This window comes from Ictalurus punctatus, chromosome 13 (assembly GCF_001660625.3).
Source record: "Ictalurus punctatus breed USDA103 chromosome 13, Coco_2.0, whole genome shotgun sequence".
Lineage (NCBI taxonomy): Eukaryota > Metazoa > Chordata > Actinopteri > Siluriformes > Ictaluridae > Ictalurus > Ictalurus punctatus.
In genome coordinates, this window is record NC_030428.2 from 15,911,651 (window position 1) to 15,936,344 (window position 24,694).

At 38.4% G+C, this 24,694-nt stretch overlaps 2 protein-coding genes across 2 annotated transcripts in view; one reads left to right on the top strand and one right to left on the bottom strand.

Annotated features, from left to right (window-relative positions):
* Positions 1-117: 117 nt before the first annotated feature.
* On the top strand, positions 118-2,179 carry mrpl43 (mitochondrial ribosomal protein L43). Its single transcript, XM_017483646.3, has 3 exons — positions 118-425; positions 1,410-1,516; positions 1,645-2,179. Exons 1-3 carry the CDS (start codon positions 295-297, stop codon positions 1,851-1,853), a joined length of 447 nt encoding a protein of 148 aa, XP_017339135.1. The 5' UTR covers positions 118-294; the 3' UTR covers positions 1,854-2,179.
* Positions 1,830-24,694, bottom strand: part of sema4gb (sema domain, immunoglobulin domain (Ig), transmembrane domain (TM) and short cytoplasmic domain, (semaphorin) 4Gb) — a 28,922-nt gene continuing 6,057 nt past the window's right edge. Inside the window, exons 3-15 of the mRNA XM_017483640.3 lie at positions 18,050-18,201; positions 17,882-17,944; positions 17,617-17,715; positions 17,418-17,508; positions 17,137-17,250; positions 16,143-16,297; positions 11,888-12,063; positions 8,362-8,500; positions 7,586-7,808; positions 7,340-7,455; positions 7,006-7,160; positions 6,523-6,584; positions 1,830-6,400 (exon numbers count right to left, since the gene is read on the bottom strand). Coding sequence (XP_017339129.1) covers positions 5,436-6,400; positions 6,523-6,584; positions 7,006-7,160; positions 7,340-7,455; positions 7,586-7,808; positions 8,362-8,500; positions 11,888-12,063; positions 16,143-16,297; positions 17,137-17,250; positions 17,418-17,508; positions 17,617-17,715; positions 17,882-17,944; positions 18,050-18,201 — 2,510 coding nt within the window. The 3' untranslated portion in view covers positions 1,830-5,435. The remainder of the gene's footprint in view (positions 6,401-6,522; positions 6,585-7,005; positions 7,161-7,339; positions 7,456-7,585; positions 7,809-8,361; positions 8,501-11,887; positions 12,064-16,142; positions 16,298-17,136; positions 17,251-17,417; positions 17,509-17,616; positions 17,716-17,881; positions 17,945-18,049; positions 18,202-24,694) is intronic.

Sequence of the window (24,694 nt, forward strand, 5' to 3'; positions counted from 1 at the left end):
TATTATTTCTCCCACACGAATATCTATATATGTATAGTGTTATTTTATATACACACATAACAATTAACTAATTAAAAACACATTTTAGAAACACACGATTGGATCTTGTGCTGTTTCTACCCGGGTCACAAAAACCGTCGAACCGGTGCCCCGGTAGTCCGCATGCGTTTGTTGACGGTGTCCTTAAAGCGAGTTTTCCTGAATAGCTCAAAATTATATTAGTTCCTTGCAAATGAAGAGTTTTCGTCTCGTTCTTTGAATGCTCAATATCTTTAGTAGACTCCGGAAGTGGTCATGACTGCTCGAGGCACTCCTAGTCGTTTTTTACAAAGCGTTCTGCAGAACGGAGTTGGTCGATACGTGTGTCAGCTGAAACGCGTGTCTCTTATTTTCTCTAAAAACGGACAGAGTTCCTTAGGGGTCAGGTAGGTGAATAAATACGAGTAGAGTGATGTTATCTCTGTACTGTAAATATCAATAACAAACCAACCGAAAATATCTAGCCAACAGTGGTGATGTGGTCAGATACCGACACTGATGAAGAGCTAGACCAAGGGTTCAACCTTTTGCAGAAATGACTCTTTATTTTTAAAAAAATCACCAGACCCCCTAATTACAGATTTATTTTATGAAAATGAAACCATTCAAACATTAGACTGATTATTTAAATATGTACAATACTATTTTGACTTTATTAGAGCCATAGAGAATTTTATTTTATTCCTTTACATTGACCGAACACAGTTGTAATTGAATATTAGGTTAAACCCATTAAATTCAAGTGACCATTCAAATATTCTGATTATTCAATTTATTAATGGTGGAGGTGCGCACGATGGCCTCACACCTCCAGAGTTGAGGGTTCGATTCCCACTGCTGCCCTGTGTTCGGAGTTTGCATGTTCTCCCTGTGCTGTGGGGTTTCCTCCCCCAGCCCAAAGACATGCATGATGGGGGAGGGGGTGAACTACATTTTACACATCTACAAGGTGCACCAACAAGATTGCTGTGCTTAATAAAGTTAATAAGCATATGCAGTGATTAGTAACCTTTGCTGCTGCATCTGATACACTTTTACTTGTAAGACTCATTACAATGCAGATACTATGCCAGTGTAACTTCTGTGCTGAGAGTGATTCTGTACCCGAATAATATCTGGCCAGTGGTTCTTCTATGGGGTTCCTTACTGCTGATGGAGGAGGCAGAGATGGGCTGATAAATTGCCTTTAGCGATAGATAGACTATAGTAACAAATGATATACCTACAAAGTTGTAGATTTAATTGATAAAATGGCCAGTGAGTGTAAATACAAGGTAGGTTTGCCTAATAAAGTGTAAGTACTGAGAGCAGTTACAGCCTTTGTGGTTTTTGCAGAGAATGCACAAAATGTTCATATGTTTTTCTGACAGAGAGTTCATTGAGGATGGTGTGGTTGATTTTGCCAAAAAGAACCCAGGAACTGTCGTTTACGTCTCTCCCGAGTCATGCAGAATTCCCAAAATAGTTGCTGAATATCGTAAGTAGACTTATAAAATAAACCCTTAATTGAAGTTTTATATAACTGGCATCAATGTGCTATAATTTTGGGAAAATTACTAGTAATGTGTAGAAGGCTAAATTACCGCTTCCATTTTGTCCACACAGTCAATGGTAATGTGAAGACAGAGCTCATCACCAATAAAACATCACAACAGATTGCAGAACTGGTTACTAAAATGGCCAACCAGTCTGGCCTGGACATCATTCGCATCCGAAAGCCTTTCCACACAGACAACCCGAGTATCCAAGGCCAGTGGCATCCGTTCACCAACCGGCCGCCCAGCACAAAACCAGTTGGTCCACAGGCCAAATGATGACTCGTCACCATTAATTTCTACTTGTGCTACAGTGACTGTTTTGACATCTTACTAATTACCAAGTGAATGTAACACCTAGAAGGATGTCAGTGTATATTGTGGACAAAGTTTTGCTGGCATAAAATTGGGGGTAGGGGAATTCTGCTGAATATTGGCTGTTTATTGAGCACTGAATATAGATTGATTAAGTCCACTATCAGCCTGTTCTTGGCAATCTCAAAATGTAGTATCCCGAGATGCAGATCTGAACATTGTGTTGTTTGGATTGTGTTCTGACATGATGTTATGGAGCAACAAATAACAATAAAAAAAACATTTGTTCACTGTAGAAAATTAATTTATTGGATATATTGGAAAAGAAACATTGGATATTAGAGCACGCAATTAATATTGTATATTACATGCTTAATATTGTAAAGGTGTAATTGTCTTTACAGGATCTTTACAGTGACAGGGGGAAAAGACATGCAAGTGATAAAACATTGTTTTTCATTATTCTGTCTCTTCCCATAAGCATTGCATGAAGATGGAAAGTGGAAACAGTTTGGCACATATAGAAGCATGTAGTACTTGTAAAAGGTTTAACAAGTGTGTTGAAGCAAGCCATTCTGGCACTAATGATACATGTATGCTATGGAAAAACCTTTCCCTAAGCTTTATGATATCCTTGAATGAAAAATAAATAAATAAATCAACGAGCCTTAGACAGGCTATGGACTGAAGCAGAGTTCACAGCTGATGTGGGGGTGTAAAACAAAACAGGTTCAGAGAGATCTAATTGATTTAAGTTTTCCCTTGTGATGGTGTGTCTATTAATACATTTAACATATTACAGTCAGATTAGACAAGTGTGCTCCAGTCACATTATCTTTCCTTTGTGAAGACTCACTTGACCTATTCTGTCGATTACAGCAAGTTCTAAATACAGTGCTGTTGCTAGGAGACCGCTACATATAGGACATATAAATGGGCCTGATACACTTGATTGAATATGCAGATGCAAAATGACACAGAATGGGCCTCTTGTTTCTAGTTTAGATAAACACTTTTTTCCTTTTTACTGTATAAAACAGGTTCACAAAATCCCAACTTTCTGTAAACAGGAATTTATGAATCCTCAAATTCTGTAAAATATGTCTAAAACATGTAGAAAGAGAATTTCCTTAGTATGAAAATTAGTGCAATAAATGTCAGTGAATTCCTTAATGTGGGAAATGTTTAGCACAATGAGGCCCACATTTTCTTCAGCCCTTCATCTACTGTCCATGATTCCAGCATGTTCATCTGTAGATATCAGGAGTGAGCTTTCTGCATTGAATAGAGATTATGGTACTGCTTTCATAAAGCAACAAAAATGTATATATAAATACATGGCTTAGTACAAGACTTAAACATAACTTGGATATTTACCATAAAAAGACTTACACAGTAGATCAGTCATGTGATTTGCCTATCACAGGGAGTGGTATGTCATTGTTTCAGCATGTTATTACTCCTTATGCAAGTGATGAAGTAATCTAAAATGTGAGCTGTACCAAAATATATTGCAATTTACTCTAATACACTTGCATGATCTCAATAATAGGACATAACATCTACAGAAAAATACTTGGCCCATGAAATGTTTGACAGTCAGTTTGTTATAAAGTCATAATGTTTCGGGGGGGCGGGGGGAGGAAAGTGATATGTTCTGGTGTAGTTTTTATGCTATAATGAAAGAAAAAAAAACTAATCAAAGGTACTATTGTCATGGTAAGCTGCTCACTGACAAAAACACCAGTCAAGTGCAGAAAGCCACTAATGACAAGTGTACGAAAGCCCAATTTTATGCTACTGATCAGTACAAACGCTGTTAAACAAAGGTCATATTGTACTATACAGTATGTACAGAAATATTACAGCCTTCTAGACCAGTTTGCTAATGTTGCAGAAAAAAATATGATTCACATCAATTAACATCAGTTACTGTAAGTTCAGTCATTGACATAATACCAAACTGGATTAGCTAGACCTTAATGTAAACTGATACAGTGTCTAATGTACTGATTTTTTATTATTATTGGCATACACTCAATCACTCAAAGTGATGAAAATGGAAAACAAAATGTATATTAGCACAGAATACTATGTTTCTTAGCATTTAAAAACCTTGTGAAGACTGCATTTTAGGTAAACAAATATTGGGACAGTATTGGCTTAAAGATGAAAAGAGAAAAATATGATACAAAATAATACCCTTAATTTCTAGGTTATTTGATTTTGGTCATGTGGCAGTGCTGATGAAGAACTCTGTACATATACATACAGCGGTATTTATGTGGTGTTTTGCTTGTTATAGGCTTCTTTCATAACATTTTTTTTTACATCACATTGTGGCAAAATCTTTTCTTTTTTTAAACGCTTCAGCTGAACAAGCACTGTAATAGCTGGAAAGTGATACTGACTTTGCCAAGGGCACCATGCATTAAGCAGTGGAAATTTTGTTATAATGATGGCAATTTCACTTCAAGTGGCTCAGAGCCAAGCTGATACATTTCAACAATGCTGCAATGTCCTCTAGAGGATGTATGAATGCATCCCCAGTTTCTCCACATTTTACCATATTATCACTATTCTAATAACAAATCCGTTTTGCAATGTTGATTTATTTATTTATTTTCAATCTGTATGGATGAAACTCGGCTTTATCCTCTCTGGACATTAAAGTTTTGGATATTAAAAAAAAAACAAAAAAAAACAACTGCTCATATTTGTTGGTAAAGTGGTCACTTTACAAAGAGCCACTGAATGCTATAAATGAAAATAGCATGTATTTCTGTGGGTGGCAAATTAGGCGTAAGCATTGGCAAGATTGTAATAGGTTCCTTTGTTTACAGCATGTTTTTCATTTGCTAAGTTTCCTCTGGTCTTTCAGCATCCAAGCTTGGTCTTGTCATTTTACTTTGATCCTGCACTGAATTTGTCTTTTTTATTTCCAATTTTAGTTGCTTGAGAGCAAAAGCTGTTATGTAAGCAGCAGAATTCCATTTAGATTTGCTACCTATCATCGATGAGATCCTACTAAGCACAGTTTGAAGATTTTTCCTAGATCTGATGTATTCGACTTTTGAAATGCTGTGCAAGGCCAGGGGTGCCAATGACCAGAGGCCAAGAACCCCTGCAGTAAGATACAAATAATAAATGAATGTAATGTACATACACTGATTATCAATGTATTTACATAGCTTTTTGTCAACCCAGTCAGTGGACATATTTTTGTATTTACTTCTTTTGTTCTGCATGTTTATGCTCTCAGAGTCCTCTGAGATCATGATCTCTATTTGAGGTCTTTCCCTTACCACCTCAGATAAAATAAATATTTCTTTTACAACACTGTTATTAGACATATTATGGTATGTTATTAGAGTTTGAAAGTCCTCAATAACAAAAACATCCAAAATCATGGTTCATAATATCTATAGGACTTGAGGTGTACATCAGGATACAGTGCAAATACAGCATAATACACCACAGTTATTTTATTTAATAAAATACATCTTCAACAAAAGGTGCCACTACCCTTATTAGGATGAGATAGGGCTACACTGAGCTTTCGTCTGGCTGCATATCCAGCTGCGTGTGTTTTCTCTTCTCTAAGATCCTGTTGAGCTCCTCTGTGAAAGAATGGTAAAGAGGTGAGGTCATATCTGAGTCCATCTGACTCAGGAGCATGTAGCTGTTCCCATTTATTTTCCTTAAAACATTGGGGAACGTGGCCGACAAGCCGTTTGCATACTCTGTAGATGGCAGTGGAGGTGGAAGGGGGAGTGGAGGAGCTGGAGGAGGCTCCTTGTTAGGGCTGACCTGCCCATCACTTGGAATAATCTGCAGGAATTCTCCACCTGATGCTGCTGCTCCATAAAGACCACCAATCCTCCCATTGCAGTGACTGGAGATTGTCTTCAGCTCCACATGAGAGCTCCGTTTTCTCTCTGTGGTAGGGGTAATGGACAGCTCTTGCTGAGAGTACTTCCTGTGACCAGGGGCACTACGTGCACAGAAGCTAACATACAGCAGCACCACAGTCAGCACAAGACAGAGTCCACCTAAAACAGCCACCATAGAGATATACATAGCCTCCATGTGTCGGGTGGTGTGGAACTCAGGCCTGGAAGGTAGTGGGTGCAGGGGCTGCTCTATGGATTCACTAGAGGGGCTGATAGACACTGTGCTAGTGGTGAAGAGCCTCTCAGGTAGGGCGGTTGGATCTGTGGGTAGATGGGGTGAAGGTGGAGGAACAGGCTGCACCCTAACCATGTAGCTGCGTATGGGAATCCAAACAGCATTCTCCACAGCATAACAGCGGTAATGGCCACTATGCCGGGTCTGAGCCCCGATTATGAGGAGGCCATCAGTGCCAATCCGATAGCCAGTGTCCACAGCGTAACCCTGCAGCTGTTCACCATTCAGAGTCCAGTGGGGAACTGCCAGATTGGAGCGAAGCTCACAAAGCAAGAGCATGTCATGTCCCACCATCACTGAACGAGTGCGATGGGTCACAAAACCTGACAGACAAAACATTAATATTCATACACAGCAATGTTCTCAGATGGACTGAATGGCAAATTCCATTGAATGTAAGTGTGAATGAATGTAAATAGACTATTTTTTAAAATACGTTACACACCACCCTCTGTGATGTTGTCACACCCTCTGTTACCCATCTGAATGTCCTGAGTTAAGTTGGACCTGAAAAAGGAAACAGACAGTAGTTACTTTAGTGTCAGGTTCTTTGCATAGGTACAGAGACCATGTGTGGGGAAGGTGTACGGCTTTGTCAAAATGCAACTTTATATCTGAAACAGCTGAGTGTCCTGGATTTTAGAAAAGAGCTGATAAAATGTAGCAAGAGCACGCTAAGGGGTGGCATGAGGATTATGTAAAGGATGAGGCAAAACAAATGGCTACATGATGTTACAGTAATGATAGGATTGCAACATAAGCAATGTATGATTGATTTGAATCAATTACACAGGAATATTAGATTTCTTTCATGTCAAGGACAAGGCTTATATCAAGGTTTGCCGCTGACACCCTGTGCCAATGATTTGGCCCTGTCCTTATCTGAAATGAGTTATGTACATATATAGTTCAAATAATTGGCCCTCACCTGACAGGGTATGTTGATATTTCAACACATTGTCTCCCATCCCAGCCACATAGTGGGTCTCGTGCAAACACACAGCCATAACATGAGGTGTAGCGCAGACAGGAAGACAGAGGCACCTGCACCACTCCTGACGCAGCGCTCACATATACACTTTTCTGTTTGTTATACAAGTAAAATCCATTCAACTCTAGCGTACATTTAAATGCATTTTTTATGGATATTGGTAAACAGACTGAAAACATTAGAGACAAAATCAGCATGCAACTGTATAATCAAGGACTAAGTTACTACGTTGTGCAAACAGTTGGTATATGGCAGTGAAAGTTTATTGTACCTGTTTATATGAAATAACCATGTTGTTTATAGGCTCTGGTTCATTAAACAGTTGTAGCTCCTCAATGATGTGCACCCGATCTCTAAGCTGTACGGACTTATGCATCCACCCATCATCTGTTCTTACATCAATGCACATACAAACATTTACTATTCCACAGCAAAGCAATAACATTAAACTCTGAATCTAGATTTACATCCATCTTCTTCTTAAAGAAATGAGCAACAAAGAAATCAGCTAAAGCACCTGTTCCAGTGAAGATCATGTTATAGGTGTTCCCATCCAAGGCAGTGACCTTATGAACAGTTATCCTGGTGTAGTCAGTGCTCTTTTTGAACAGTAGGGGTCGCCCTCCTATTGGCTGGATTTCTCTGGCCATCAAAGGGTGTCTCCGAGCAAACATGAGCACGTTATCTGGTAGATCCCGTGATGAATTTATAAGCTGAGCCCGGTGCTGATCAGTTATACACTTGAGAGACAGAAAGCGGGATATTGTTTGTGTGTGTGTGTGTGTGTGTGTGTGTGTGTGTGTGTGTGTGTGTGTGTGAGAGAGAGAGAGAGAGAGAGAGAGGCCAGCAACTGATTAATCATTTAACACTGAACACCTTCAGGTTGTCATGCTAACTGCCACTATCATCAAATTTCAAATTCAGCTGAATCATTGTCAAAAATGTTAATTTGTTTGGTGAAGCTCATCAATTTTCTATCAGTATGTATGAGCTTGTTATGTTATATAACTGAGCATAAGGAAAGAGATTGAGGAAACAGAACTTCAAATCTGCAAACATCAGCTAAAATAACGTACTACAGACACCTGACAAACAGTCAATCTTATTACTGTAACTGTAGTTAGATTAATCTCCAAAAATTTGTTATGAAATAAAATAGTACATAATTAATCAGAAAGAAGAATGTAGCATATAAACAGTTTATAATGTGATGTGATGTTTACACTTCCTAAAATAAGTCTGTCTTAAAGTGGTTTTGGTTAAGGTCTGAGATATAATAGAAATGACACTCACTGAGCCAGGCCTAAGGTCTGGAACTTTTCCAGTGTATTCCCTCCATTTGGAGTCTTGTAGTTCCATGTAAGGGCCATCAAATGCAGCCTGGACATCCCTGATAGAGTACTGACAAACTGCAGATGTTTTAACATTTTTCCTGAGAGAGAGAGAAAGAAAGAGAGAGAGTGAATTCAGGCAAACATTTTAATTAATAAGTAAATAAAAATTTTCATGAGTACAAGTGCCAAGATCATCTAATTTAAAATGTACAAGAATGTTAGTATTTTTTATCGAGGTGTTTTTGTGTAAAGAGGGTGTTGTGGGCTGGAATTGGATATATTAGACGCTTAAATTCTATGGTCTGTACTTTAGAGTTTCCCTGACCTACAACTTCTCAGCTGTTCGGCTAGAGTTACTCTGGCACTTTAAATTCCCAAGTAAATAGAGTAAGACTGTCAGGATTTTGGAAGAGCACAATAAAACAGTTTGTCTAATGATTTTTAACCACATGCTTGATTTGTACGCTGGGCAGCAGACATAACCACTCGTGATAACTGTAATAAAAGAAGAGTATAATATCTAGCTGTTCTGCCCTCTAATAGAAATTATGTGCATAGAAAATCAAAGGTTGATACACCAAGTTTGATACAGTTTATAGGACAAATAGGACAACACCTGCATAGCTCGTTCTTGCCTCTTTCAAACACACCCCTGCTAGCTCATTGTTTGGGGAGGTAAGCACGTGGGAATAGCTAATCTCTCCTTAAATCCATCTTCAAGCATTTATCTTTAAGCTTCTTCAATAATAATTTTTTTAAAAACAACTTTGGCTTAAAATCCAACAGTGAGTCATATATTAACAGATTAATGTTGCTTCTGTTCACATCACATTAATGAGATCTAATGGAGCAGAGAACAACTGTTCCCAAATCTTACATTTACATTTATGGCATTTGGCAGACGTCCCTTAAGAAGTCCCTTATCCAAAACGACTTACAGAAGTGCTTTGGAGTCTCTATCAATAAATATATCCTGATACTGGTTCACTAGGCCAAGGACTAATAATAACCATCAGTCTAAAATCTCTGTTTGGGAGGTAATATAGAAAGAAAAACATACAGACAATTAAACAGAAAAAAATACAGTGCCCTCCACTAATATTGGCACCCTTGGTAAATATGAGCAAAGAAGACTGTGAAAAATTGGCTTTATTGTTTAACCTTTTGATCTTTGAAAAAAAAAAAAAAAACATTCACAAAAATACTCTGCTCTCATGGATATCAAACAATTGCAAAAACAACACAGATAAACAACAAAAATAAACAACAAAAATATCTTTGTTATATATAGGTGGGCAACAACTATTGACACCCCCATGAATTCATATGAGAAAAATATATTTGAAGTATATTCCCAGTGATATTTAAAAATAAAATTTAGTACACCTGGGTGGCTAGGAACAGGAAATTGTTCAACCATTACTTCCTGTTTCACAGAGCTATAAATATGAGGTAACACATAGGCCAAATTCCCTTTGTCATTCATAACAATTCTAAGACCAAGGAATATAGCTGTGATGGTGGCAAAAGGTTGTTGAGCTACTCAAAATGGAAAGTGGCTATAAGAAAACAGCACAAGCATTGAAAATGCCCATTTACACAATCAGGGCAATAATTAAGATGTTCCAGTCAACGGAAATGTTATGGAACCTGGAATTGGACGCGTGTCTATACTGTCTCAACGCACTGTGAAGAGGATGGTTCGAGTGGCCAAAAAATCTCCAAGGATCACAGCTGGAGAATTGCAGAAGTCAGTTGCGTCTTGGGGTCAGAAAGTCTCCAAAACTACAATCCAAAGATACCTACATCACCACAAGTTGTTTGGAAGGGTTTCAAGAAAAAAAGCTTCTACTCTCATCCAAAAACAAACTCAAGCATCTTCAGTTTGCCAGACACTACTGGAACTTCAAATGTGATTGGGTTCTGTGGTCAGATGAAAACAAAATAGAGCTTTTAGGCAATAAACACCAAAGGTGGTTTTGGCGCACACAGAGAGGTAGCCATATGGAAAAGTACCTCATGCCCACGGCTAAATATGGTGGTGGCTCTTTAATGTTTTGTGACTGTTTTTCTGCCAGAGGACCTGGACATTTTGTTAGGATACATGGCATCATGAACTCAAATAGCAACAGATATTAAATGAAAACTTGGCTGCCTCTGCCAGAAAACTTCAAATGGGCCGTGGTTGGATCTTCCAGCAGGACAATGCACCAAAACATACATCAAAATCTACACAAAAATGGTTTACTGACCACAAAATCAAGGTCCTGCCATGGCCATCCCAGTCCCCTGACTTGAAACCCATAGAAAACCTGTGGGGTGAACTGATGAGGAGAGTCCACCAGCATTTGAAGGATCTGGGGAGATTCTGTATGGAGGAATGGTCTCCGATCCCTTGCCATGTATTCTCCAACCTCATCAGGCATTATAGGAGAAGACTCAGAGCTGTTATCTTGGTAATGGGAGGTAAAACAAAATATTGACTAAAAGGGTGCCAATAATTGTTGCACACCTAAATTTAACAAAGATATTTTTTTATATAAACCTGTGTTTTGTTTGCAATTGTTTGATATCCATGAGAGCAGAGTATTTTTGTGAATTTTCTGAACAAAAGCTCAAAAGGTTAAACAAAGACAAATTTTCACAGCCTTCTTTTCTCATATTTACCAAGGGTGCCAATATTAGTGGAGGGCACTGTAAAGTGCTAATTTAAGTACTTCAGGAAGCAGTAGGTCTTTAGACGTCATTTGAAGACCACGAGCTGCCGTTCAGCTGTTTGGACATCTAGGGGAAGTTCATTCCACAACCTAGGTGCCAGAACAGAGAAGAGTCTTGATGTATGCCTTCTGTGTACTCTTAGAGATAGTGGGATCAGTCGAGCAGTGCTAGAGTATTGGAGGGAGTGTGGCACAGTGCGGGATGTGATAAGTGCTTTGAGGTAAGTGGGTGCTGGTCTGTTTTGTGGCTTTGTAGGCAAGCATTAATGTTTTAAGTCTGAAGCGGGCAGCTACAGGAAGCCAGTGGAGGGAGCGTAGCAATGGGGTGGTAAGGGAGAACCTAGGAAGGTTGAAAATAAGTCACGCAGCTGCATTCTGGATCAGTTGCAGAGGTCGAATGCTGATCAGAGGCAGACCTGCCATAAGCAAGTTGTAGTAGTCCAGTCCTGAAATGACAAGGGACTGAACAAGCACCTGAGTGGCCTGTGTGGAAAGAAATGGACAAATTCTTCTGATGTTGTAAAGGAGAAATCGACAAGAGTGTGTCAGATTAGCAATGTGAGAAGAAAAGGAAAGTTTATTGCCCATGGTTACCCCAAGGTTGTGTGCACTGACCATCTGGACTATACCCTAGTACAGAATACGGAATCTGGCTGAAAATAGTTAATCTGAGATTTTGACAAGTCTAAATTCTAGTCTAATGAGTACTTTCAAAGTATTAACTATTTATTTTATTTTCACACAATATAGTTCCATCACTTTTCTCACCATTCAAGTCTGAAGACTGCAAAGACGAGACTGTCATGAATAGTAGGTCCTTCCAGCACATATACACCACGCAGGATGTTAAACTGCAACTCGTACTCAGGGAAAGAACATACAAGTCGGGCCTTCAAAAAGGATGTCCACTTCCTCTGAAGAGTCCTTTGACCTCCTATGTCGGCCTAAGGATATAAGGATACAAGTGAGATCGTGGGGGGGACAGAAAAAAAATAATTAAAAAAACAGAAATTTATACAAAATAATTGGTATTATAGTGCTGCCAAAATGCTAAAATTGTATATTGTACATCAGGTAATTGAGATGAATGTTGAAGCTTCTGCCTGGTATACTACACACTGCCAACCACATTTCCCACAGTAAACTCCTACAGCATTAATCTCTGTGGACTGCTTCTGAAAGTGGGCAGGCTATGTTCCTTCAGTAGTCATGACAGTATACCATCTGGGACATTTTCATAAAACTAAACCTGCCTTATAGCTGATTTGAGCTGTCCAATACTCCCACAGCTGTGAGAAGACTGGGCTAAGAAAATGGGTTATCAGCTCATGCTCCTCAAACAAAGCTGCTGTCACATGGTTATTTTCTGCATTATTGGTCTGTCATCCTTCTTTGATCAGCCAAACTCACTGCTCATCTAGTTTCATCATTCTTTTGAACAATCCTGTTTGGCTTAATTTGAAAGTGTGGTAGTTTTATTGTCAAATTGATCTCTAGACTGTACTGTTCTAGACTGTACATGTCTTATTTATACAGCGTTTCATACATCAAAAATTTTATTTTAAATTTAGTCATCTGTCAGGCACTCTTATCCAGAGTGACTTGCAAACAGATTTATAAACTGAAATACAAGAGACGAATTCTGTCTATATGCATAAATACTGATACAAATAAACTCAGAAGCAAGCTGCTTGATATTGTCTGAAGAGGCTGACCTTTAGTCATTTGCAAAAGCAATAGAGACATGAGTGTTCAAAGTGGAAGAGACGCTTATTCCACATCTGAATTGCCAGAACACTTAAGCAGTGATCTTTGCAGTTTTGCATGCTCATATCATGAAGGACATGTCATACTCCCTGAAGTTCTGATTCAGAGTATATAGATAATGTGGTGCATAGACATTTGACACCTACAATACGACCCACATTTTAAATTTGATTTCTGATGCAACAAGAATCCAGTGGAATGACTTCAATAGGAGAGTTACATAAGAGAATTTTAAGAGGTTATAAACCTGGGTGAGCAGCAGCATCTTGAGTGCTCTGCAGAGGCATTATAGGACATAAAGGGAGATATCAAAAAGACAGTAGACATGTATGGGAATAAACAACATTTAGATGAAAAGCTCATCCATGGTTTCTACAGTCAGGAAACATGGCGGTTGGCATGATCAGAAAAGTTAAACCTGTTATCTAAAATGAGACATCAAAGCTGGCTGGAATTGTGTATCGTGACTGAAATGCTCGGTAGGAGAGTTATTAACTAGTAGGTGGATAAGTTGTTTTTTCGTCATGGGTGAGTTTGAGATGATGGTATTTCATTCAGAACATAATGTCAGAAATGAAGTTTGACACCATCTGCAAAGTTGCTGTAGCAGTGGGAGTAAACAGGAGCAAGAGTCATTAGCATTTCACAGGGTTCAAGCAGTAAGGCTGAAACATCAAGTAATGAGGTTGGTTTACATTCAGTCTATGGGAGACAGCATGAGAATTATTCGGAGGACATAAATGGAAGATTAACCATCTTCCAATTAAGTTCCCCAATAATTCTCATCCTTTCTTCCTTGCAGAGTATACTGCTGGAGAATATTTCAGCTTTATGTCTTTGACTCCATAAATAAGGACTCTGTGGCCTCCAATTGCAGTTTTCACTGTCCCTTAGAGGATGGTTAATGTTGTATAATAGATAATATTGATCTGGGAACCAGCTAGATCCAAAGACATTTTAGCTTGCCACAAATCCTTACACCTGCATAAACAGCTATAACTCCACTGCTCCAATTAAGACTACAACATCCATTTGTTACTTGAGTATGTCTCATACATTTCATACTTTGTTGTAATGAAATACCCATTTGAATGTAAAGATCCCCCCATTTATCTTGACTGTTGAAAAGACATTTCATACATATGATTAAACAAACTTGCCATTTTCTTCTTCTTCTTCTTCCTCTTATTATTATTATTATTATTATTAAACAAAATGTTCATTTGTATGAACTGATTTGTAAAGAATCATTCTGCTTTAGTGCCACAAAAACACAGTGCAAATTGGAGGTAAAAAAAAAAAAGTAAATAATTACAAACTGCACCAGTAATCCATCATTTTGATTACCTGCATTTCACTCCCCACTGGGAAACACACCGCAGTCAGTTCACAGTCGGTTCAGATATCGATACAGATAAGAAACATAAGAATTTTATGCACTTTCATTTGTTTTGAATCTACTACCAGCTTACGCATATTGAAATTACACATCTGACTTAGCAATGCATGGAAGGAGCTTGCTGCAACAATTTTCATTTTAATTTACTCCCAGATTTACTCCCTCTATCACATTTTCATCATCATACAGCTTTTTCAACAGTTCACACATAATCCTCTGTGAGTAGCATAAAGCACCAAGTAGGTCTCCTGCCAGGTTAAGTACTTCTAAATTAAATATTAGGCCCGACGTGGCACAGTTATGGATCTATAGTGGTTCTGTCCTAAATGAGCTACAACAGTCTACTTCAAACGCTTGAGGGTAACACTCAATCTTCACGGCTAATCATGGTGTCACATCGTATTCCCTCAACATAGAACCCAGACCATATTATGTGAGTGTGATATCAAAAAGAAACAAGAAATATAAAGGATGTGTACTCAGTAAGGAGTAAACATCCTTAAAATTTCCTTTCATTTTTATTTATTTAAATCATTTAACTATTGTTAACTATTGCTACTATTGTTGTGTTTAACGGAGTTGCAGTAGAAATGAATGACACTACTAGTTGGTGAAAGTGTGTGGATGTGTGTGTGGACGTGTGTGCATGTGCGTGCATGTGCGCGTGTGTGTGTGTGTGTGTGTGTGTGTGTGTCCATGTCCGTGTCAGAGTACAGTACTAGTCAAAGGTTTGGATACATACATTACACTCCTGGAAGATTTTTTAATACTTTTCTCTTTTCAGCATAATAATGAATACAAAACTATTAAAGCAACGAAATAACACATATTTCATAGCTCAGTGACCTATGAAAAGTGTTAAACAAATCAGAGCTATAGAGTGGCCTACTTTTTTCTGGAGCTCCTCTGTTCTCCTCACTTGCCAAACCAGCCAGTACGGGACCTGACCTGCTTTCCTGAGATATGAAGTCTAAACAGTAACTTGGGTATATATGTGTTTTGCTTAGATTTCAGAAGTAGGCTTTAACCTGCCTGACAAGAATGGCACACAGCAGAGTGGCCCAAAAGTCAGGCTGAGGTTACACATATAGTTACACTGTGCAACACTTTCAAATCAAATCAGACTGTCTTTGCATCTACATTAGGCCTTTATAATATTTCATAGGGGCAGTGGTAGCTTTGCGGTTAAGGCTCTGGGTTACTGATCGAAAGGGCAGGAGTTCAAGCCCCAGCATGCCAGGCTTCCACTGTTAGGCCCTTGAGCAAGGCCCTTAACCCTCTGTGCTCCAGGGGCGGTGTATCATGGCTGACCCTGCGCTCTGACCCCAACTTCCTTGCATGCTGGGGTATGCGAAGAAAAGAATTTCACTGTGCATATGTATATGTGATAAATAAAGACTCATTATCATTATCATAATCATTATCATTATATAAAAAATGTCTAGAAGCTTCATGGATGTGCAGAGATGTCCTGGTTGTCACATGACAAATAGATAACTTGCAAGTTAAGGGGGAAAAAATACACATATCATTTTCAAACAGTCTACCTATAATAATAGGTAAGGCATCATACCACACAAGATTTGACATTAACTGTTTTCAAGACCCCCAACACTGGCTTATATTTTATATGAATATGATTGATATGAGTATATTATGAAGGTCCAATGTGGCCTTCAAATAAATTGTTCCCAATATATTAGATATTCGAATGCTTGTTGAATGGTTTTAAAATCATGCTATCAAATATACTGGAAGTGCTATGGATGACTCACTCAACTACCCTAATAATCACTTTAAAATGATTCTCATAAAATCCAAAGGCAGCATTACTGTTATAGTTATCATTGTCTTTACCTTACAGACCCTGGCCACTCTGGCCACTCTGGTCTGACTGGAGTAAGGCTTCTGCTCTGGATTTCTCTCAGTGAAGAAGAAGTAAACTTTGTCATCATCCCCAATGGAGCTGTTGATGCTTTCTCTTAATAGTGCTGAGCCAACAAAGTCCGCCTCTGCAAAGAACAGTGAGCTTAGCAAGCATATGGGCAATAAAGGGACACTTATGGGCCTTAAAGAAATTAATATATCTGTAGGACAAAAGTACAGCAACTGTCTAAAGTGTTTAAGAGATAGAAAAAGAAGGCTTTTAAGTGACAAGACCACTCACATTGTAAGAAGAACTGATTAGTCTGCCATTCTATATTTGAGTAAACAATTCAACAATACTCATTAAACCATAAATGTTCTATTCATGTCAAGTGGAACAATAATCATTTTTTTCAGTCTCCTGGTCAGTGTTGCAGTGGATCCAAAACCTGTCCTGGGAATACACCCTGGATGAAATGCCAGTCCATCCCAAGGCACCATGCACACACATATTCACACAACTCATTCAGACCTATGCATAATTTGGAGTAGCCACTTCATGAGCTAACATGTTTTGGGGAGGTGAGAAGAAACAATCACATTTATATTACAGATGTTATGTTTATCTTGACATGAAAGTAGCAAGCTGAAATGCATTGAACACTTCTGTTTCCAAATATAAATCCAAAAGAGGATTTTAGTCATATTTACATAACCATCATCTCTTAAACCCACAAACCTATCATCAGCAGGATCCTCAATAAAATGGGCTTTCAACACATATTGTTTATGTTATTAATAATGGATTTGATGATAAGATACATTGAGTATTTCAAAACACGTTACAATGCTATTGCTGTAAGGAGAATTGTTGGGATCACTAGGATCCATTGATAAACAGTGAACAGAAAATGTGGTCTAAATTAGTTGAATATATTAAACATTTTGCACCGATAGCATGGCATTATGAGTATCTTGTACGTACCCAGCAGCCATTTAGTTGGAGTGTCCTCTGTCTTCAGGTTGGGAAAGGGAAAGTTACGACGAATGTCAGGGGAGCTGCGGAAATCATACTGCGAGGCGGTGTACATCTCACTATCTAAGAATGAGAACAACACACCTCAATATAGAAGAGATCCAATTCTTTAATACATACTGTACATCCTCAGATTTAGATTTGACTTTGGGTTCTGTATTAGACTGCAAGAGAAATGATTTCCTGTTTCTGTTTATGCATAGGGAGACCAAGCATTATTTAATGCTTACCCACAATGAACCCAGTGTAACCTTTGGATGGGTCATAGGGACATTTTTCTTTGCCCTCCTCAAAACGCACAAAGCTGAATCGCTCCACATCCTGACAAGCACAACACAGAGAACGCTTCTCAAACATCATATGTCTTTCAAATCTGCTGAAGTAAATCCAAACTAATTTCAGCACAAAATGGTGAGCTGTGATTCTTACTATGTATGCACAGCGAGGGCGGAAGGCATGGGTCCCACAGGTGTAGAGATGAGTCTCATTATATCGATCAAGAAACCGAACATAATTGTAGCATTCTGTCTGTGAACAACATTTAAATAATTACTCAACAAATACAGAATACAGTGAGTGAGTCTTAAAACTATAGAAGTGCACCTAATGTTTAAAGAGACCTGACAAAAAATGAGTAGAAGCTCAAGAGAAAGACTTTAATATAGCACAGTTCCATGTGTCAGAAAGGTTATACCTGATCATCTCTTCCTTTGCTTAAGCACTGTTTCTTCTGCTCTGAAGATGCAGCCCAATCGATCTGTTATAAAGCCAAAACAATAAGCCTTAATAAGCCATAACCAAGCAGCAAAGAACAATAAACAAGCTGTAGAAAAAGATGTGAGTGAATGATGAAGCTACTCACAGAACTGTTGTTGCGGATAGCTGAGATATTGGCTGTGTCCAGGGCATACAGGGCCTCTCTGGCCCCTACATACAACATGCCAGCTCTGTCCTCCAGCAGAAGGGTACTGTAGTTTACAGTCTGACCACGAAAATGATTACATCCCAGAAGCCCTGCAAACAGTCAGTGACCCAATTAGAAAAACAAGGACACACATGGCCAAATAGTGTCAACACATTAGCATAGTTGCATCAAATCGATTGACTGTGGTCAGAATTCAAGGATGAGAGAATGAAAAGAATGCAGTCAATTCTACAGCTGATCAAACAATGAATTCATGAAAGAGGATGAAATGGATTTCTCCAAGGAAGAACAAGCTGGGCGGTGCTCCAAAAGCATAACCGGGGTGAGGAGAAAGAGGAGAGGTAATGCAGAGAGAAGAAGAGCACTAATCTGCATTAAGCTGACTCATGAGCAACCTGAAGTCTTTTAGGCACCTTCACTCTTTAATGCTGCATCTGATACTCAGTAGTGCCAGATGCACAGCTCTTATGAAAGAATGCAAACAGATTATATCCCACTTCCATTCTTCTCTTCTATAGAAGATACTGGTCCGGGAAGAGTGTATTAAGTCCTAAGACGTCCAGAGAGTCATTCTTGGACACTTGATCAAGTGATCTTGTGATGGTATTCTATCCTATCTCAACTCCAAGCCTCTTTGGATAAATGCATGTGCCAAATGAATAAATAGAATAACCAATTAATGCATGTATTCACTAAGCAGCATAATTATAACTTTTGGGATTGTAATAAATATACACATTTATTTAGGATACAACGTATACACCTCTAATCTGACCATACATTTTAAAAAGATCGATGTGAGAAGAATTTAGGATAAGAAGAATATTTCCATGCGTCATAAATCATTTACCACTGGCTCCCACGCCTTTAAATATCCTTTCTTTATTACCACCAGAATAGAATGCAACGTGCTGAGACCAACAGCAGCTACTCTGAAATATTCATAAAGCATGAGACTCCTTTTTTCTTTTTCTTCTTAAATTTCAGACACTAAATGTGTGCTGACTACAAAAAAACAAAACGCTCACTGCATGTATTGTTTGAGGGGTGTTTGTACTAATACGAGTTGGAGAAACCAGGTCACAAAACAAACATAGTGCCATTTTAATGCCCTAATGTGTCCTTTTCTTTTCCATCTTTATCTATCCAACTCTCCAAACTCCAACACAAACCGACATACCAGGGATTCCTTATTACAGTAAGTAAAGAAAGGTGATTTTGAAACACCAATAGTCGGGAGACAAACATATGGCCATCTTTATAACAAGAATCCATTTAGTCATCCAATTTCTGTCCCTTTTATCCTATACAGGGTCGCAGGGGAGCCCGGAGCCTATCTCAGAGAACTTGGGGAACAAGGCAGGTACACCCTGGATGGGGGGCCAGCCCAAGGGGAGGAAACCCCCAAAGCACAGGGAGAACATGCTAACTCTGTGTACACAAGGTAGAGGCGGAATTCAAATCCCCAACTCTGGAGATGCAAAGTAAACATGCTAACCACTAAGCCACCATGCCCCATAACAAGAATGAAAATAACATTAAACAATGTAAACCAACGCAAGCTGCATGAATACGTTAGGTATATTACTATGCAAGCTAACCAGTTTGGACACCTGAAATACAGTTAAATTGTGGGGTGGATGGGTATGAGACATATGGTATAAATCAGTGATCTAAATCTAAGAAAGGCTTTGAGCCTCATTGTGAACTCATTTAATTCCACAAAAGCACTCTGTTCATTATCTTTAGGTACTGGCCAATCAGGCTGCACCATGTTAATGCTAAGAGACCCACCACTGTGGATCAAGAAAGGTCAGAACAGGCCTAAGGGATGTGTGTGTGTGTGTGTGTGTGTGTGTGTGTGTGTGTGAGTGTGAGAGAGAGAGAGAGAGAGAGAGAGAGAGAGAGAGAGAGAGAGAGAGAGAGAGAGAAGCAGCTGCACACATTTATACAATGCCATCCCTAAAGCCTAAAGCAGCAAAATTCAAGGTCTTAAGGCACTTGATGTCAGTCTGTTTCTGTGTGTTTTGCACATATCTCATGTCCACAGCAATGAAGATATAAATGTGAGAGTCTCTGCTATTCGAGTATCCAGTGATGATTTTGCCTGGGGATAATGCAGAGAGCACTGGTCCCTATGCAGTTGTGAGTGTCCTTGGAGTCACATGGTGCTGGAATACTGCTAAAATACACACTGGCACATCTGAACTCTCCTCTTATCAAACAGAATACAGTGTTTATTGGTAAAGAAAAGAGCACATAAAGAAAATGTTCATTTTAACCACTATGAAAGGCTTTCTAGATCACCTCACATTTAAAAAGACTGAATGTCACACTATTAAAAATGCATGGACAATGTCAACATAGATATCAAGGCCTATTCTGTTCGTTTCAGCTGTGTGTGTGTGTGTGTGTGTGTGTGTGTGTGTGTGTGTGTGTGTGTGTGTGTGTGTGTGTGTGTGTGCGTGCATGTATTTAGCACTGAATGTTGACTCAAGCATTCAGGCTTAAACATGACCTTTGTTCCATCATGGAGAAAAGCAAAATGTGCACAATACACTCTGTATGTTACATTGTGTGTGTGTGTGTGTGTGTGTGTGTGTGTGTGTGTGTGTGTGTGTGTGTGTTTTGTCACTGTTGACTCACTTCTTTCCCTCTGGTCTAAACAGCATCATGCAGGTTGAGTAGGCACATGTGTATCATGAGGGACACTAGTGACATGGGTGAGAACAGTCAGAGCTGACATGTTGCTGAAATTATATAACCACACTCACGCTTCACCAATAGCAGAGAAAAATCATCCCCATGGCCATGTATGTTCACTCGTATCCAAATGAAGGCTATGTGCAAGTATGCACTGAACTCTTTGAAGCCATCAAATACTTTATTATTAGATTTTCTGATTGTACCAGGCAGAAATTTATCCCTGAAGTCTGTGGTTGTTACTGGGTCATTTGCACCTTACCAACACACTACTGTTGTGTTATGCTAAACAAGCTTGTTCCTAATAAGTGTGATGATTTATACTTCACACCGAGTGCACTATAGAGCTGCAAAATGCATTAATCTTGACAGCTTATGAAAGAAACTGATGGCAGACTATGGCTTTTGAACCAGAAACTCTGATTTAAAGCAAAAAAAATTGTAACAGAATATTGTATTGTATTCTATATACTATACAAAAGTTCATTGCTGTATTCAAAACAGCACACATTTTATAGTAATTGTCGAAATATTCAATGTCTCAAATGCCTATCAGTCTTAAAATAAGTTATAACACGCCTCGTGGCGCCTTCACCACACTGACAGTTTTAGTATTGAGACAGGTAAACATGGACATCCAGAAATAAGCACACAGCATCACCATGCTTTTACTGCACACGGGGAAAAAAGCATCAGCTCCAAAACTGTATTGACAATAAAAGAAATAAAACCACAGTAAAACTGGAAACTACTGTGCATACATCACCATAGTTACCAATTTAGGTTCAATTCTGCTTAACAAGTAACATGATCAATAAAGTTCTAAACTTTTATAAGAGTTATAAGAGTGTACCACGTCATCATTTCATCCGACAGGCAGGTAAAGCCATTATTTTGGATAAATAAGCTTCATAGGCTATTTGTGATGTTAGCTGTAGGCTAAACTAGCTAGCTAGGTTACCTAACTATAGTAACAAAACTAACGAAGGCCTTGTTGCTAACAAAGCAAGCTGAGATGACTAAAGCTGTGCTAACCAAGCAAGCTAACCATGTATGTAGTCTAGCCAGCCAGGTTAGGTAACTCCATTAACATACTGTACGTAACAAAGGCCTTGTTGTTAACTAATTAGGCTAACGAAAGTCTTGGTGTTAGATGATTAAGCTGTGCTATCTCAGGTTATAAAAAATCATTAGGATGTTGTTGTGCACTAAATATTGCAGTTAAAATTGTTCTTTGCCCATATATGTTCATTTCATGGGATGCGGTTGTCTGAATAACAGAGGGAGCTGAACGTTGATCAATGTTCTAGGTCCAATAAACTAGCAGAAGGAACGTTAGCAAGCTACCTCACTAATTCAGATGTACTGTAGATCCACATTTGTGTAGATGAGAAAACATCAGATGTGGGGTCAAGAAGTAAACAAATCTTTTGTTCTGTTTATGCCCCTTTAAGCTAAGCTAATTTCTAAACATGATAATTGTCTCTAGCAATACCTACACCAAATTAAAATGATCAAAAATAAACCGAGAGGAGAAGACAGTAGGAAGGGTTAGGAGCAGAGAGCACGACTACTGTCTGCTGCTATTTTAGTCAGAAGATGGAACATTTCCCAAATCCTTCCACCACCACACACAGATCCAGATCATCTCTACCTCTGTGTCCATATATTTTCTATTCCCAGTGAAGGAGAAGGCTTCTCACATAGTGACAAGCACAGAAAGCAGAGGAGAGAGAGAATATATCAATTATGCAAATGAGAAGGCAATTGTCAAGAATTGTGTTCAAAAGTGCTGTTAGCAATGCTAATTGCTTAGGCTTATAAAACATTGAGTGTATTCTAGAAAACCATTCACATTATATATTAAAGCAGAATTTCATTTGAAAGGTTGAAAGCAGAAATCCTGGTTTGACAGATTTACTTGCCATCATGGTTCAAATTGGACACTACAAAAATACCTAAATCCGTTTTAGATTTATTATCACTATCTTGGTCTAACTGTATGTACTTGTATCTATTTATGAACAACAAAACACACCAAACAACAGTAATTATACCTCACTAATGAATAAAAGCACGCAGAGTGCTTATCTCCTAGGACCTGCCGTGTCCCTTTCACCTGCCTGTAATATTTCATTATTTCATTGATGTTGCAGTGCTACATAAATAACTGCATGGAACTACAGAAGAAGAAAAAGCAGACCTCAAGAACACACACACACATACACACACACACACACACACACACACACACACACACACACACACACACACACACAAACACAGAAGAATTGAAATGTAGGTCAAGGACAGCTAAGGCAAGGAGAAAAATAAGATGATCTGAAAACACTGACATGCTCAGTATAAACATCTGAAATCATGATCAAACCGAGTGCTGTTTTCCAGCAAAACATCAATCATAAATATCATTGAGCAAATATATTAAAATTCTGTATTATTCTTGAATGATGCTTTACCAATCATTAAGATTATAAGACACTATCTTTTTATAATGCACTTCATGTACTTAATATGCACTGTACTGGCCATGTGGTGTATTTTTGCCTTTGGCCTCAATCTCATTACATAATAAATTGAAGCACAACAAATTTACCCTGATGTGTAGCCTACTACATGAAATATTCCCCAGTATAAATTCTGGTTTTAATTGCTCTGTTCTCTGCTCAACAAGAAGGCTTTGGATAGTGATATGATTCAGTCAAACACTTGAGTTTATCCCAAGCTAAGAATATTACTCACGAGTAATCACTATTTGTTTAGCTTTCACTTGTATGGCCGTTTGTGTGTGTGTGCCAGAGATATTAGTTTACTGTATCTGCAAATGTTCTTCTCATACTATGCACAAAAAGGGATACAATACACGCATAACAAATAAATTATATACATATATTGCCATATAACAAAAAATGGAACCAAATGTCATATTAACTGACAAGAACTGCATAAAATGACTCACTAACAATGATGGCATAAACTAAAGAAGAATCACCACTCTCACAGATCATGAAAAGCACTTAGTTACACAAATTTTCTTTAGCAGGAGCTCTGGTAGTCTAATCTTGTTTTCCAGCTTCATAGCATGTGCTCTGTGAAGTGCATGAACTAGGCCAGGGCTAGAGACAGGAAACTAATAACACAGAGAGCTCAGGTTGTCTTCTTCACACCACACAAAATCGTGCACATGTTTAATATGAACAGGAGACCCACTGTCTACTTTCATATGAAATAAAGCTAGAAATGTGTTTTTTAAACCCTATTATCCCACTTCTTATTATTAATTATTAATTATAATTTTTTCTGCATATTATTCAGTTATGACTTTAACATTTGAACAGTTATGACAGTTATAAACAGTTATGACTTTTAGCATTAATTACCGAGATACTAATCAGAAAGGAGTTTAGTTACAAAGTGAGGTAATATATGAATGAGTAATATATACAGTGCCCTCCACTAATATTGACACCCTTGGTAAATATGAGTAAAGAAGGCTGTGAAAATTTGTCTTTATTGTTTAACCTTTTGATCTTTTGTTAAAAAAAATCCAAAAAAACTCTGCTCTCATGGATATCAAACAACTGCAAATACAACACAGGTTTATAAAAAAAAAATCTTTGTTAAATATAGGTGTGCAACCTGGGTGACTAGGAACAGGAAATTGTTCAACCATGACTTCCTGTTTCACAGGAGTACAAATATGAGGTAACACACAGGCCAAATTCTCTTAGTCTTTCATAACAATGGGTAAGACCCAGGAATATAGCTGTGATGTGCGGCAAAAGGTTGTTGAGCTTCATAAAATGGGAAGTAGCTATAAGAAAACAGCACAAGCATTGAAAATGCCCATTTCCACAACCA

Coding starts and splice junctions, on each gene's coding strand:
- mrpl43 (XM_017483646.3), top strand. CDS start 295: ATGACTGCTCGAGGCACTCCTAGTCGTTTTTTACAAAGCGTTCTGCAG. Junction 426..1,409: donor CAGAGTTCCTTAGGGGTCAG/GTAGGTGAATAA, acceptor TTTTTCTGACAG/AGAGTTCATTGAGGATGGTG. Junction 1,517..1,644: donor CAAAATAGTTGCTGAATATC/GTAAGTAGACTT, acceptor TTGTCCACACAG/TCAATGGTAATGTGAAGACA.